The following is a 14,841-nucleotide window of genomic DNA, read 5'->3' as shown; positions in this document are numbered from 1 at the left end:
ATATCCAAGAGAGAGGGTACTGCAGGTATGGAATCAATCTGAGATCAGCAGAATCTCCTAGAGTTGGACTAAAGAGTGAGAAGCAGACAAACAGCACCCAAATTTGTTAAGTACCAGAGGGCCCAGCACTGCCAGCTTATGATTACCTTTTATCAAGAAGGGACAGTGGTGTTGTGTTCAGTGGAGAAAAGTTTTACATATTCTCACCTGTATCGTAATTATAGTTCAGGAATCAAAGGGAAAGTACTTGTCTGCCTTGGGGGTCAAAAGGAGGATAAAATGAGGTATATACAGGTTGAGTCTATCTACTACCAAAATCCATAATCTGAAATGCTCCAAAATCTGAAGTTTTTTGTGTGTGCTCACATGAGGCTTAAAGGAAATGCTCATTGGAGCATTTTGAATTTTGGATTTTCAGATTAGGGATGCTGAACTGGTAAGTATAATGCAGATATTCCAAAATCTAAAAAAATTCAAAATCTGAAACATTTCTGATCCCAAGCATTTCAGATGAGGGATACGTAACCTGTAGCTACTTAAGGAATGTTTTTTTATGCACTCATATTGTGCCACAAAATTTCTCACTACACCAGGGATGGCAGTAAGTGAAAGAGTCCCTGTATTTCCATGTGTTATACTTTCAGAAGTTATTGACTGAGTTTAACTCGTGTAATGCAATTTTTCCTCCAAAGGAAAACCAACTCTACCAACAATCACAAAGATAAAAACTTGCGCCAGAGAAACACAAATTAAGTACTGCTTACAATGTAAGTATGGCCTTCTGTAGCAGTCTTAAAAATTATATTCAAGTGTGCCTCTGTTGACCTTGTTACAAATTCTTCAGTAATTGGTGTTATGTTGTAAGATATTTTAGTTCATTTCAGAGCAGCTGATACTGATGAAGCCAGTTCTGTCTGCCCAGTTTAGGGACTGGAAAGGAACATTTTTCAGCTGCGTTGTTTTTTGTTGTTGTTTGGATTTTTTTTTTTCTTTTTTCATTTATTTATTTATTTATTTATTTATTATTATACTTTAGGTTTTAAGGTACATGTGCGCAATGTGCAGGTTAGTTACATATGTATACATGTGCCATGCTGGTGCGCTGCACCCACTAACTCGTCATCTAGCATTAGGTATATCTCCCAGTGCTATCCCTCCCACCTCCCCCCACCCCACAACAGTGCCCAGAGTGTAATGTTCCCCTTCCTGTGTCCATGTGTTCTCATTGTTCAGTTCCCACCTATGAGTGAGAATATGCGGTGTTTGGTTTTTTGTTCTTGCGATAGTTTACTGAGAATGATGATTTCCAATTTCATCCATGTCCCTACAAAGGACATGAACTCATCCTTTTTTATGGCTGCATAGTATTCCATGGTGTATATGTGCCACATTTTCTTAATCCAGTCTATCGTTGGACATTTGGGTTGGTTCCAAGTCTTTGCTATTGTGAATAATGCCGCAATAAACATATGTGTGCATGTGTCTTTATAGCAGCATGATTTATAGTCCTTTGGGTATATACCCAGTAATGGGATGGCTGGGTCAAATGGAATTTCTAGTTCTAGATCCCTGAGGAATTGCCACACTGACTTCCACAAGGGTTGAACTAGTTTACAGTCCCACCAACAGTGTAAAAGTGTTCCAATTTCTCCACATCCTCTCCAGCACCTGTTGTTTCCTGACTTTTTAATGATTGCCATTCTAACTGGTGTGAGATGGTATCTCATTGTGGTTTTGATTTGCATTTCTCTGATGGCCAGTGATGGTGAGCATTTTTTCATGTGTTTTTTGGCTGCATAAATGTCTTCTTTTGAGAAGTGTCTGTTCATGTCCTTCGCCCACTTTTTGATGGGGTTGTTTGTTTTTTTCTTGTAAATTTGTTGGATTTCATTGTAGATTCTGGATATTAGCCCTTTGTCAGATGAGTAGGTTGTGAAAATTTTCTCCCATTTTGTAGGTTGCCTGTTCACTCTGATGGTAGTTTCTTTTGCTGTGCAGAAGCTCTTTAGTTTAATTAGATCCCATTTGTCCATTTTGGCTTTTGTTGCCATTGCTTTTGGTGTTTTAGACATGAAGTCCTTGCCCATGCCTATGTCCTGAATGGTAATGCCTAGGTTTTCTTCTAGGGTTTTTATGGTTTTAAGTCTAATGTTTAAGTCTTTAATCCATCTTGAATTGATTTTTGTATAAGGTGTAAGGAAGGGATCCAGTTTCAGCTTTCTCCATATGGCTAGCCAGTTTTCCCAGCACCATTTATTAAATAGGGAATCCTTTCCCCATTGCTTGTTTTTCTCAGGTTTGTCAAAGATCAGATAGTTGTAGATATGCGGTGTTATTTCTGAGGGCTCTGTTCTGTTCCATTGATCTATATCTCTGTTTTGGTACCAGTACCATGCTGTTTTGGTTACTGCAGCCTTGTAGTATAGTTTGAAGTCAGGTAGCTTGATGCCTCCAGCGTTGTTCTTTTGGCTTAGGATTGACTTGGCGATGCGGGCTCTTTTTTGGTTCCATATGAACTTTAAAGTAGTTTTTTCCAATTCTGTGAAGAAAGTCATTGGTAGCTTGATGGGGATGGCATTGAATCTGTAAATTACCTTGGGCAGTATGGCCATTTTCACGATACTGATTCTTCCTACCCATGAGCATGGAATGTTCTTCCATTTGTTTGTATCCTCTTTTATTTCATTGAGCAGTGGTTTGTAGTTCTCCTTGAAGAGGTCCTTCACGTCCCTTGTAAGTTGGGTTCCTAGGTATTTTATTCTCTTTGAAGCAGTTGTGAATGGGAGTTCACTCATGATTTGGCTCTCTGTTTGTCTGTTGTTGGTGTATAAGAATGCTTGTGATTTTTGTACATTGATTTTGTATCCTGAGACTTTGCTGAAGTTGCTTATCAGCTTAAGGAGATTTTGGGCTGAGACGATGGGGTTTTCTAGATACGCAGTCATATCGTCTGCAAACAGGGACAATTTGACTTCCTCTTTTCCTAATTGAATACCCTTTATTTCCTTCTCCTGCCTAATTGCCCTGGCCAGAACTTCCAACACTATGTTGAATAGGAGTGGTGAGAGAGGGCATCCCTGTCTTGTGCGTTTTCAAAGGGAATACTTCCAGTTTTTGCCCATTCAGTATGATATTGGCTGTGGGTTTGTCATAGATAGCTCTTATCTTGAGATACGTCCCATCAATAGCTAATTGATTGAGAGTTTTTAGCATGAAGGGTTGTTGAATTTTGTCAAAGGCCTTTTCTGCATCTATTGAGATAATCATGTGGTTTTTGTCTTTGGTTCTGTTTATATGTTGGATCACATTGATTGATTTGCGTATATTGAACCAGCCTTGCATCCCAGGGATGAAGCCCACTTGATCATGGTGGATAAGCTTTTTGATGTGCTGCTGGATTCGGTTTGCCAGTATTTTATTGAGGATTTTTGCATCAATGTTCATCAAGGATATTGGTCTAAAATTCTCTTTTTTGGTTGTGTCTCTGCCCGGCTTTGGTATCAGGATGATGCTGGCCTCATAAAATGAGTTAGGGAGGATTCCCTCTTTTTCTATTGACTGGAATAGTTTCGGAAGGAATGGTACCAGTTCCTCCTTGTACCTCTGGTAGAATTCGGCTGTGAATCCATCTGGTCCTGGACTTTTTTTGGTTGGTAAGCTATTGATTATTGCCACAATTTCAGATCCTGTTATTGGTCTATTCAGAGATTCAATTTCTTCCTGGTTTAGTCTTGGGAGAGTGTATGTGTCGAGGAATTTATCCATTTCTTCTAGATTTTCTAGTTTATTTGCGTAGAGGTGTTTGTAGTATTCTCTGATGGTAGTTTGTATTTCTGTGGGATCGGTGGTGATATCCCCTTTATCATTTTTTATTGCATCTATTTGATTCTTCTCTCTTTTTTTCTTTATTAATCTTGCTAGCGGTCTATCAATTTTGTTGATCCTTTCAAAAAACCAGCTCCTGGATTCATTAATTTTTTGAAGGTTTTTTTTGTGTCTCTATTTCCTTCAGTTCTGCTCTGATTTTAGTTATTTCTTGCCTTCTGCTAGCTTTTGAATGTGTTTGCTCTTGCTTTTCTAGTTCTTTTAATTGTGATGTTAGGGTGTCAATTTTGGATCTTTCCTGCTTTCTCTTGTGGGCATTTAGTGCTATAAATTTCCCTCTACACACTGCTTTGAATGCATCCCAGAGATTCTGGTATGTTGTGTCTTGGTTCTCGTTGGTTTCAAAGAACACCTTTATTTCTGCCTTCATTTCGTTATGTACCCAGTAGTCATTCAGGAGCAGGTTGTTCAGTTTCCATGTAGTTGAGCGGTTTTGAGTGAGATTCTTAATCCTGAGTTCTAGCTTGATTGCACTGTGATCTGAGAGATAGTTTGTTATAATTTCTGTTGTTTTACATTTACTGAGGACAGCTTGAGTTCCAAGTATGTGGTCAATTTTGGAATAGGTGTGGTGTGGTGCTGAAAAACATGTATATTCTGTTGATTTGGGGTGGAGAGTTCTGTAGATGTCTATTAGGTCCGCTTGGTGCAGAGCTGAGTTCAATTCCTGGGTATCCTTGTTGACTTTCTGTCTCGTTGATCTGTCTAATGTTGACAGTGGGGTGTTAAAGTCTCCCATTATTAATGTGTGGGAGTCTAAGTCTCTTTGTAGGTCACTCAGGACTTGCTTTATGAATCTGGGTGCTCCTGTATTGGGTGCATATATATTTAGGATAGTTAGCTCTTCTTGTTGAATTGATCCCTTTACCATTATGTAATGGCCTTCTTTGTCTCTTTTGATCTTTGTTGGTTTAAAGTCTGTTTTATCAGAGACTAGGATTGCAACCCCTGCCTTTTTCTGTTTTCCATTTGCTTGGTAGATCTTCCTCCATCCTTTTATTTTGAGCCTATGTGTGTCTCTGCACGTGAGATGGGTTTCCTGAATACAGCACACTGATGGGTCTTGACTCTTTATCCAATTTGCCAGTCTGTGTCTTTTAATTGGAGCATTTAGTCCATTTACATTTAAAGTTAATATTGTTATGTGTGAATTTGATCCTGTCATTATGATGTCAGCTGGTTATTTTGCTCGTTAGTTGATGCAGTCTCTTCCTAGTCTCGATGGTCTTTACATTTTGGCATGATTTTGCAGCGGCTGGTACTGGTTGTGCCTTTCCATGTTTAGCGCTTCCTTCAGGAGCTCTTTTAGGGCAGGCCTGGTGGTAACAAAATCTCTCAGCATTTGCTTGTCTGTAAAGTATTTTATTTCTCCTTCACTTATGAAGCTTAGTTTGGCTGGATATGAAATTCTGGGTTGAAAATTCTTTTCTTTAAGAATGTTGAATATTGGCCCCCACTCCCTTCTGGCTTGTAGAGTTTCTGCCGAGAGATCTGCTGTTAGTCTGATGGGCTTCCCTTTGAGGGTAACCCGACCTTTCTCTCTGGCTGCCCTTAACATTTTTTCCTTCATTTCAACTTTGGTGAATCTGACAATTATGTGTCTTGGAGTTGCTCTTCTCGAGGAGTATCTTTGTGGCGTTCTCTGTATTTCCTGAATCTGAATGTTGGCCTGCCTTGCTAGATTGGGGAAGTTCTCCTGGATAATATCCTGCAGAGTGTTTTCCAGCTTGGTTCCATTCTCCCCATCACTTTCAGGTACACCAATCAGACGTAGATTTGGTCTTTTCACATAGTCCCATATTTCTTGGAGGCTTTGCTCGTTTCTTTTTATTCTTTTTTCTCTAAACTTCCCTTCTCGCTTCATTTCATTCATTTCATCTTCCAGGGCTGATACCCTTTCTTCCATTTGATCGCATCGGCTCCTGAGGCTTCTTAATTCTTCATGTAGTTCTCAAGTCTTGGTTTTCAGCTCCATCAGCTCCTTTAAGCACTTCTCTGTATTGGTTATTCTAGTTACACACTCTTCTGAATTTTTTTCAAAGTTTTCAACTTCTTTGCCTTTGGTTTGAATATCCTCCTGTAGCTCGGAGTAATTTGATCGTCTGAAGCCTTCTTCTCTCAGCTCATCAAAGTCATTCTCCGTCCAGCTTTGTTCTGTTGCTGATGAGGAGCTGCATTCCTTTGGAGGAGGAGAGGCGCTCTGCTTTTTAGAGTTTCCAGTTTTTCTGCTCTGTTTTTTCCCCATCTTTGTGGTTTTATCTACTTTTGGTCTTTGATGATAGTGATGTACCGATGGGTTTTTGGTGTGGATGTCCTTTCTGTTTGTTAGTTTTCTTTCTAAGAGACAGGACCCTCAGCTGCAGGTCTGTTGGAGTACCTGGCCGGCCGTGTGAGGTGTCAGTCTGCCCCTGCTGGGGGGTGCCTCCCAGTTAGGCTGCTCGGGGGTCAGGGGTCAGGGACCCACTTGAGGAGGCAGTCTGCCCGTTCTCAGATCTCCAGCTGCGTGCTGGGAGAACCACTGCTCTCTTCAAAGCTGTCAGACAGGGGCATTTAAGTCTGCAGAGATTACTGCTGTCTTTTTGTCTGTCTGTGCCCTGCCCCCAGAGGTGGAGCCTACAGAGGCAGGCAGGCCTCCTTGAGCTGTGGTGGGCTCCACCCAGTTCGAGCTTCCGGGCTGCTTTGTTTACCTAAGCAAGCCTGGGCAATGGCGGGCGCCCCTCCCCCAGCCTCGCTGCCGCCTTGCAGTTTGATCTCAGACTGCTGCGCTAGCAATCAGCGAGACTCCATGGGCATAGGACCCTCTGAGCCAGGTGCGGGATATAATCTCCTGGTGCGCCGTTTTTTAAGCCAGTCGGAAAAGCGCAGTATTTGGGTGGGAGTGACCCGATTTTCCAGGTGCCTTCTGTCACCCCTTTCTTTGACTAGGAAAGGGAACTCCCTGACCCCTTGCGCTTCCCGAGTGAGGCAATGCCTCGCCCTTCTTCAGCTCGCGCACGGTGCACGCACCCACTGACCTGCGCCCACTGTCTGGCACTCCCTAGTGAGATGAACCCGGTACCTCAGATGGAAATGCAGAAATCATCCGTCTTCTGCGTCGCTCACGCTGGGAGCTGTAGACCGGAGCTGTGCCTATTCGGCCATCTTGGCTCGTCCCTACCTGTTGTTTGGATTTTTTAAGATGGAGTCTCACTCTTTTGCCCAGGCTGGAGTGCAGTGGTGTGATCTCGGCTCACTGCAACCTCCGCCTCCCGGGTTCAAGCAATTCTCCTGCCCCAGCCTCCTAAGTAGCTGGGATTACAGGTGCCCACCACCACGCCCAGCTAAATTTTGTATTTTTAGTAGAGATGGGGTTTCATCATGTTGGCCAGGGTGGTCTTGAACTCCTGACCTCAAGTGATCCGCCTGACTCAGCCTCCCAGAAGTGCTGGGATTACAGGCATGAGCCAGTGTGCCCCGCCATCAGGTGCAGTGTCACATGTTTATATAAATGCCATTTCAGAAGACATATTTTAAAATAAATACTTTCCACTACTATTATATCTTTACAAAGAGGTGAAAATTGTCACCTTCTTAGGTGGATTATTCCCAGAGGCCTACTAGTCTTACCTCACATCTAGGGGCAAAACAGGAATGGCCAGGTAGCAGCAGGGCCAGAATGTCATCATCTTGTTAGGCACATGGAGATCAGAATTTCACACCACATCCCTGAGCATGCTGTTTGAACCAAAGTTTTGTGTGGCACACGGTGTAGTTGTGAGTGACAGTGCATAATCCCTTTATAATTTCCAAATACATATTTCTTTACAGATCTTTAGGTTCCTGAAACTGGTGGCAACATGACCTGCTAAATTTTCTGCTTGGACCTCTTTGGTTCTCTCCCCTTTCAAGTGAGCAACACCACAATGACTGTCTAAAGCATGCCTTATTTAGCCTCTCCTAAGGGTGATCTAGCCAGGTACATTTTAAACAATGCTTCAGTGTAGAAGGTGTAAACTATTTTGGGCTTGATGTGCTGTGAATGTTGCTTTTTTTCCTTTGTTAAAATATTTAAATAGAAGTGAAAAGGTCCTCTGAGGATCAGATCATGCATGCGCCATTTTTTACTTAATGCAGCTGTTAAATTGGCAAAGCTCTAAAATGCACTGCTGCCATCTAGTGATACATTTTTGTAAAGTACAGCAAAACCTACAGATATATACAGTATATAAATATATATATATATATTTATATTTTTGGGGAGGGAGAAATCCAAAATAAAGTAAATGCTTGTTTCATTTTTAAGCTGCTGATATTCATTCCTTATTGTATGTTGTCAGATGAGGAAATTGTGCAGTTCTGGTACATAAAGATGAGTAATATAAACTGAAATCTATAATTTTAAGGGCTTAACCTGTGACTTTAATAAGCTGGAACCGTCCACTGAATGGGTATAATGAATTGCAGTATATGCGTATGACTGCTTTTTAAGTGATTATCTTTTCTTAAGTCATGTAAATTCATAAATCCTTTTGCACTGATGTGTTGAACCTTATTCTTGTACATTCAATCAAGGCAAACTTTTATAATTTTTCTTTTGTTTCCAATGGCCTTGAAATGTTATAGCATGGTGATATTCTATGCAACTATAGTTATACTTTTTGGTTTGACACTGTATTTTTTCACATTGATTTACTGGTTGATGATAGATTTTATAACCTAACGGTTCTCATGCGGTGCGTAACTGTAGATGCATGTACTTGTGTGTTTTGTGTAATTATTGAAGTGCAATGATGTATAAAAAAGTGGATTCACCTGTTTTTAAAAATAAAACATTGATAAAAGGTGTTTGGATAATACTCTTTATTCTAATATCTTCTTTAATTTTAGGAGGAAACATTTTCAATACTTTGAAGTTCCTTAGTTATATATGTATATAGAGCATTAATTTCTCAAACCCGCCAGCTTTTTAAGTTCCTTTTCTACCTCTTCCACAAATGCTGGGAAATTCTGATCCATAAGGCACAAACGTAGGAAGGGGCCTAACTCTTCTGCACCCCATGCAGATTGTTCATAGACACGGGGCAGCTCCTCCGAGGCCAGAAGAGTCTGCAGGGATACCAGAAAAGTCGTTACAGATTACAGGTAAAAGCAATACCTGGCTAATCGAACACAGGCAAATAGTGCTTTAAGGAAAGATTAGCGAAATACACACCAAAAAAATTGGTGTTAATTAGCTTTACAGGCTTCCTTTACATAGTTTTACTGTTACATTTACAATTTTGTATATTAATATGTTTTCTGAATATACATAGCACGTGAGATAATCTTGTTGCTCTAAGGAAAGAATTTCAGATGTACTGATGAAATGTTTGCAAAGTTGAGATTCTACTTTAATGAAGAATACTGTGCTGATAACCTGTGGATTGAAAACAAACCTATCAATGAATGAGCTCCACTAGCTTAGTTCATCTTCCCCATAGCATAGGTGGCAGAGTGGATGTGAGCAGCCTACTATGTGCTAGCTGCATTCTGAATGTAAGAAAGAGGCCACAGACTGCCCAAAGGACATTAGTTCACACGCGTCTTTTTCTGGCCATCTGTGAGTTTTGACAAATAGTCATGTAACTGTCACCACAATCAAAATACAGAACATTTCTTTCACTTCCCAAAAAAATTCCCTTATGTGACCCTTGTGCTAACCATTACCGCCAAACCTTTAGTAACTACTGATCTCTTCTCCATATAGTTTTGCCTTTTTCAGAATGTCATATAAATGAAATCATAATACGCTGTTGAATCTGGCTTCTTACACTTAGCATAATGAATACATTTGGGATTAATCCATGATGTTGAGTATAGCAGTAGTTCATTTTTATTGCTGAGTAAGTATTACATTGCATGGATGTGCCACAGTTTGGTTACCTATTCTCCAGTTGAAGGACATTTGGGTTTTATTTTTTGCAATTATGAATAAAGATGCTATAAACATTCCCTTACAGGTTTTTGTGTGAACACAGGTTTTCATTTCACTTCAGTAAATACCTGGGATTGAGTCGTGGTGAGTGTATATTTAATTTTGTAAGAAACTGCCAAACTGTCATCTATAGTGGCTGTCCCATTTACATTCCACTAGCAGTGTAGATGAGAGTTTTAGTTGCTCACCCATCCGGGGTTTGGTATTGTCAGTTTTTGTTTTTGTTTTTAATTTAGGCATTCTAATAAGTTTGCAGGATGTCTCATTGTGGTCTTAATTTGCATTTGCCTAATGACTAATAATGTTGAGCATCTTTTCACATGCTTATTTGTCATCTGTATGTTTTCTTTGGTAACCTGCAGTGTTTTAAAACCAGTTGAATAAGTTGTCAACATTTAAATATTAGGAGAGTTCAAATAAAAATCTTGACAATTTGGAAGATCTGGCAGCACTGGATCCACAGTCCCCCATGAGGATGATGGGCTCCAGTTCTGTGTGGTCCACTTTGGTGCACTGACTCAGTCATCTTACTGACTCCCCACATTAACTCTGTGAGGTAGGTGGCTTCATTCTCTCTGTGGATGGCATGCTTTAGTGTGCAAGTACAGAACTGCTATTTCTCTAGGAACTCTGTAACAGAAATTCACTTGGGATATACAGCACTTGTTTATTTTTAGAGATGCGGTCTCAATATGATGTTAGGCCAGGCTGGTCTTCAACTCCTGGCCTTAAATGATCCTCCTGCCTCAGCCCCCCGAAAGTGCTTGGGACTACAGGTATGAGCCACCCATGTGCGGCCTACATCCCTTGTATTAATTGCATTTCTATCCCATCTGTGGTTATACCTCACTTAATATCCTATTAAATGAACATTTATGTTGTTTCCAGTTTCTTAAGCATTGTGATGAACATATGTATATTTGTGTAGTTGAAATGAAATTATAGCTAACATAATATTAAATTTGATATGTACTGCTAAATTGCCTTCCAAAAGGTTTTGCCAACTTACACAGAATGACATGTCCAAAAGATAAGAGCTAATAAGTAATGTATCTGAGCTCCAAGCTTCGTGCTTTTTCTCATTTGTATATGGTTCTTCCATACTATGTAAAGAAACTGGGCAAAGGTATGCCTTTTCTAGCAATTGATATTTCCTAAATAAGGACATCACACCCTGCCTTGCTTATTGTTTTATTGCAGCTCTGTTTTCCTCAGCTTCTCTGATTCAGTTAGCCCCTAACGCCCCAGTGCAAATATGGGCATTAGTCAGTCCTGCTGCTGGACAATTTTTTTCATAGTTACTGGGTTATTAAAAGAAATGAACATGAATTCTTAGTCTTCCTATCTCTTGAGTTTTTTATTCTATATGATTGTCCATTTATTTTGAGTTAGTGGCAAGCCAGATGGAGAAAACCCTTTTTCTTTTTTTTAAACTACTGATAGCACAGTTTAGTAGAGGGATTAAAAGAAAATTTGGCCGGGCATAGTGGCTCACACCTGTAATCCTAGCAATTTGGGAGTCCAAGGTGGGGGAATCACTTGAGGTCTGGAGTTCAAGACCAGCCTGGCCAACATAGTGAAACCCTGTCTCTACTAAAAATACAAAAATTAGCTGGGCGTGGTGGCACACACCTGTAATCCCAGCTACTCAGGAGGCTAAGGCAGGAGAATCACTTGAACCCAGGAGACAGAGGTTGCAGTGAGCCAAGATCGCACCACTGCACTCCAGCCTGTTGGGTGACACAGTGAGACCCTGCCTCAAAAAAAAAAAAAAAAAATCATACTTGAAGATTGATGAATTCCATGCAGAATTCTGTGGAAAGCAGAAGCTGCTGGCTTGAACACCTGCAATGAGGAATGCAGTAAGGGGGAGACAAAGTCCTTGCAGAGCTCCGAGGAGAGTGGACATCACACAACCATAGTTTTGAATGAAGAGATTTTGCAGCAGGGGGCAAGGGGCTGTCTGAAAGCAAGTCTGAGTTAACAGTTGAATCCTCCTGGGTTTCTACACATCCTTAGCTGAGTACTAACAATCTGCCCATATAGAAACTGTTGTAGATCTGAATCCACATTCATTTTGATATTTGTCTTAAAATAGTTCCCAAATTTCATTTCCATAATTACAATGGAGTCCTCCATTTATTCTTTTTTTGGGAAAGTGGTGATTAAATTTTTCTATCTTGGACATTCAACCACTTTTCCTCTTTTTATTTCCTTAGGAGGGTAGATCTTGACTGTGTGCCTGCAGCCATCATGTCTCACCTCACAACTTACTGTAATAAAACTTACTCTGCAAGGGGTAGATGAAAATGGCCTGTCTCTGTCTTTATCACCTTTTAGAGTAATGCTTTAGAAGTTTCTCTCCGTGAACAAAGGGATACAAATTCTTAGGGGTCACTGCTTCTCATGACAAGAAAATTGAACACAGAAATAAGCTCTACCTGAGCTAACTGCGTCAGTGAGGTCCTTCCGTCTGGAGCGCCTGTGCCCGCTGTTACACACACTTGCTGTTCTGAGTGCTGGTGGGACTGGAATAAAACAACATGCAATAAGGAGACTAGCTGAATGTAATCTTAAATACCACAGGCCATTAAAGAAGCAGAAATATGCATTCATGTTCAAAGAAAGAAAATACCACTATTTCTTTGAACATAAATATGCATTCATGTTCAAAGAGTGGTAAAAATGGTTGTCAGCATAGGTCTGTCCTGGTTTAAACGGAGGGTTACTTGAGTTACCACAGCAGAAGTACTGAGTTTAAATTTGCGGCCCTGACCTCTATTTGATGTTCCTCAGCAGCTGGCAGGCTGTTAGTGCTTCTTCCTGTCAGACACTGGGGCATTCCTCTGTTGTCAGATGCCCAGCCTAGGATTCAGGACCAGGTGCTGGAGGGTGGGCCAGGTGCTGTTACCATGGCAGCCTGCATGCAGTGGACGGACCCCAGCTTCTGATCATGATTTGTCACACTCTAAAAATTATTGCTCAAGTAATACATGTTCATTGCAGAAATGCAAAATGGGGGGAAACTCCTATAATTTTAAGACAACTGATGTTTTCAATAAAATGATTTTTTTAAAATCTCATTTTAGATATTCTGAAGGAATGAGTTCTTCTGTAAGTAAAACTTACAGATATCTTCTTTCAACGACTGTTTATGCCTCCTACGTACTAGACACTGGGGTGGTATGGGGATAGGAGCTACAAAGAACAAGATAGTCCTGCCCTCTGGAAGCCCACAACCTAGTGAGAACCTAACAGGTAAAACCATGAATTATCTTGCAACTCAGGAAGTGCTGGAGGTTCACGGAGAAGTGGGTAAACTGGAGGGCTGTATGCTAAGCAGGAAGTACAGGGATGCTCTAAGGTCGATGTTATCTGGAGAGAGTCTATGGTAATAAGTTGTTCTCGGGTAGGACATGGGATGCTTTCCAGGCAAATGGAATGAACAAGGTGCAGGAGGTCTGGAGGCATGAAGGGCCCTACCTCCGTTCCTTCCTAGCCACATGTCTTCAGGCCCCAATATGCCTTGGGTACCTGAGGCTGCTGCAGTGCTAATCTCCAGACGAGCAGTGGTGATCCTGCACTAGGTATGAGCTGATGGTGCAATACAGGGAGGAAACAGAGCACTCTTTGGAGGGCGCTTCTGTCCTTCAGCAACAAGTCTGACTACCAGAAGACGGGAGATGCCAAATTCTGTCTTCTGTCCTACAGAGAAGCTGATGGTTGCTAGTCAGTAGGTAGCAGAAAACCAGACCTGGAAGCATCAAACAACAACAACAAAAAGGAAGTGTGGAGGTACAGTGAGGAAGGAAAGAACAAAGACAAGAAAACGAAAAATGAGCAAAATGGCCAAAGGACTCTATAATCAAGAGCCCTTAGACAAGCCCCATTTCTCTGTTCAGTTTCTTCAGTTTTCTCCTCTGTAAAAACAAGGCAGACTCTAGTGCCTAGTGTTTCTTCAGCTATGACATTTGATGCTTTCCTAGAATACCTATCATTTCAGCTCACACAAAGAACTAAGATGTCAACCAAAATTGTCTGCCATAAACACTGTAAAAAATAGCTAAAGTGGAACTGAAGCACCTGAGGCTAGCGGGCTCTAGGATTAGATGGTCCACCTCTACAACAGCATAGAGATGGAAGAGTCTGTGCACACAGTAGCTGGAGTCCCCTAGCTACTTTCTTCTGGACTTTTTGTGCTAACAGGAAAGAGTCCACATAGGAACTGCGATCCTCTTAACTGTCTTTCCCATGCCCCTCCTTGGGGTGGGCTGGTTGCCTTTGAAGTGCTAAGGTTGAGAAATGCCTGGTTAAGCCACAATTAACAAAATTACAAGGCTGAGGAAAAGCAAAAACTAAAATATGAGCCAGTAAATGACTCAAGAACTTGAAATAGAATTATCTCTATTTGCAAAGAAGGAAACAACTATTTTATACTAAAAAATATATAGGTATTACAAAAATGACACACCTGAATGTAAGAGAGCAGCAAAATGACCAGAACTTGGCCATGGCTTGTACCTCTTAAGACAGATTCTGAGAAAGAGCACATGCTACCAAAATTCGTACAACAGAGTTAAGGGCAAACCTTATGTTTTGCCATTAGGAAAACTAGAATGTTCTAGGTGGTGCCTCACAAGGTCTGTACCCTGGTGGAATTTAATCCAATGGCTTTAACTTGTCATCTGCTCTGCAGCTTCAGACACTGTCTTATCATGCCCTCTCTTGGCTCTGGAGGTTCTGATCCTTGCTAATTGACCAGGATGCTGATTTGTTCATTTGCAAGGGAAGGCACATCTGAAAGGGTAACATTGGTGGCAATAATAGTAATGATGGATTTTGTGATTATATTTGCCAGGCATTGTATTGGGTGCTTTCTATACAGCATTTTAATCTCACCATTTTACAGATGGGGCTAATTGGCTTCCGTGAGATCACACAGCTACTAAGAAATAGGGCCAGGATTCTAACCTAGATCCATTTTGATACCAAAACCTGTAGTC

The 14,841-nt window shown here is 41.0% G+C and overlaps 2 protein-coding genes across 4 annotated transcripts in view; one reads left to right on the top strand and one right to left on the bottom strand.

Moving 5' to 3' along the window:
- Positions 1-8,709, top strand: part of NPTN (neuroplastin) — a 77,845-nt gene extending 69,136 nt beyond the window's left edge. For both annotated transcript variants that reach the window (XM_009250007.4, XM_054531654.2), the window contains 2 exons: positions 693-767; positions 7,693-8,709. In XM_009250007.4, coding sequence (XP_009248282.1) covers positions 693-753 — 61 coding nt within the window. In that variant the 3' untranslated portion in view covers positions 754-767; positions 7,693-8,709. The remainder of the gene's footprint in view (positions 1-692; positions 768-7,692) is intronic.
- REC114 (REC114 meiotic recombination protein) overlaps positions 8,703-14,841 on the bottom strand; it is a 137,572-nt gene continuing 131,433 nt past the window's right edge. Inside the window, exons 5-6 of one of the 2 annotated variants that reach the window (XM_002825645.4) lie at positions 12,280-12,366; positions 8,703-8,970 (exon numbers count right to left, since the gene is read on the bottom strand). In XM_002825645.4, coding sequence (XP_002825691.1) covers positions 8,806-8,970; positions 12,280-12,366 — 252 coding nt within the window. In that variant the 3' untranslated portion in view covers positions 8,703-8,805. The remainder of the gene's footprint in view (positions 8,971-12,279; positions 12,367-14,841) is intronic. The other variant, XM_054531655.1, reaches the window with a different exon arrangement.

Source organism: Pongo abelii, chromosome 16 (genome assembly GCF_028885655.2).
Source record: "Pongo abelii isolate AG06213 chromosome 16, NHGRI_mPonAbe1-v2.0_pri, whole genome shotgun sequence".
NCBI classification, from domain to species: domain Eukaryota; kingdom Metazoa; phylum Chordata; class Mammalia; order Primates; family Hominidae; genus Pongo; species Pongo abelii.
This window is presented reverse-complemented; position numbering and strand designations above follow the sequence as displayed.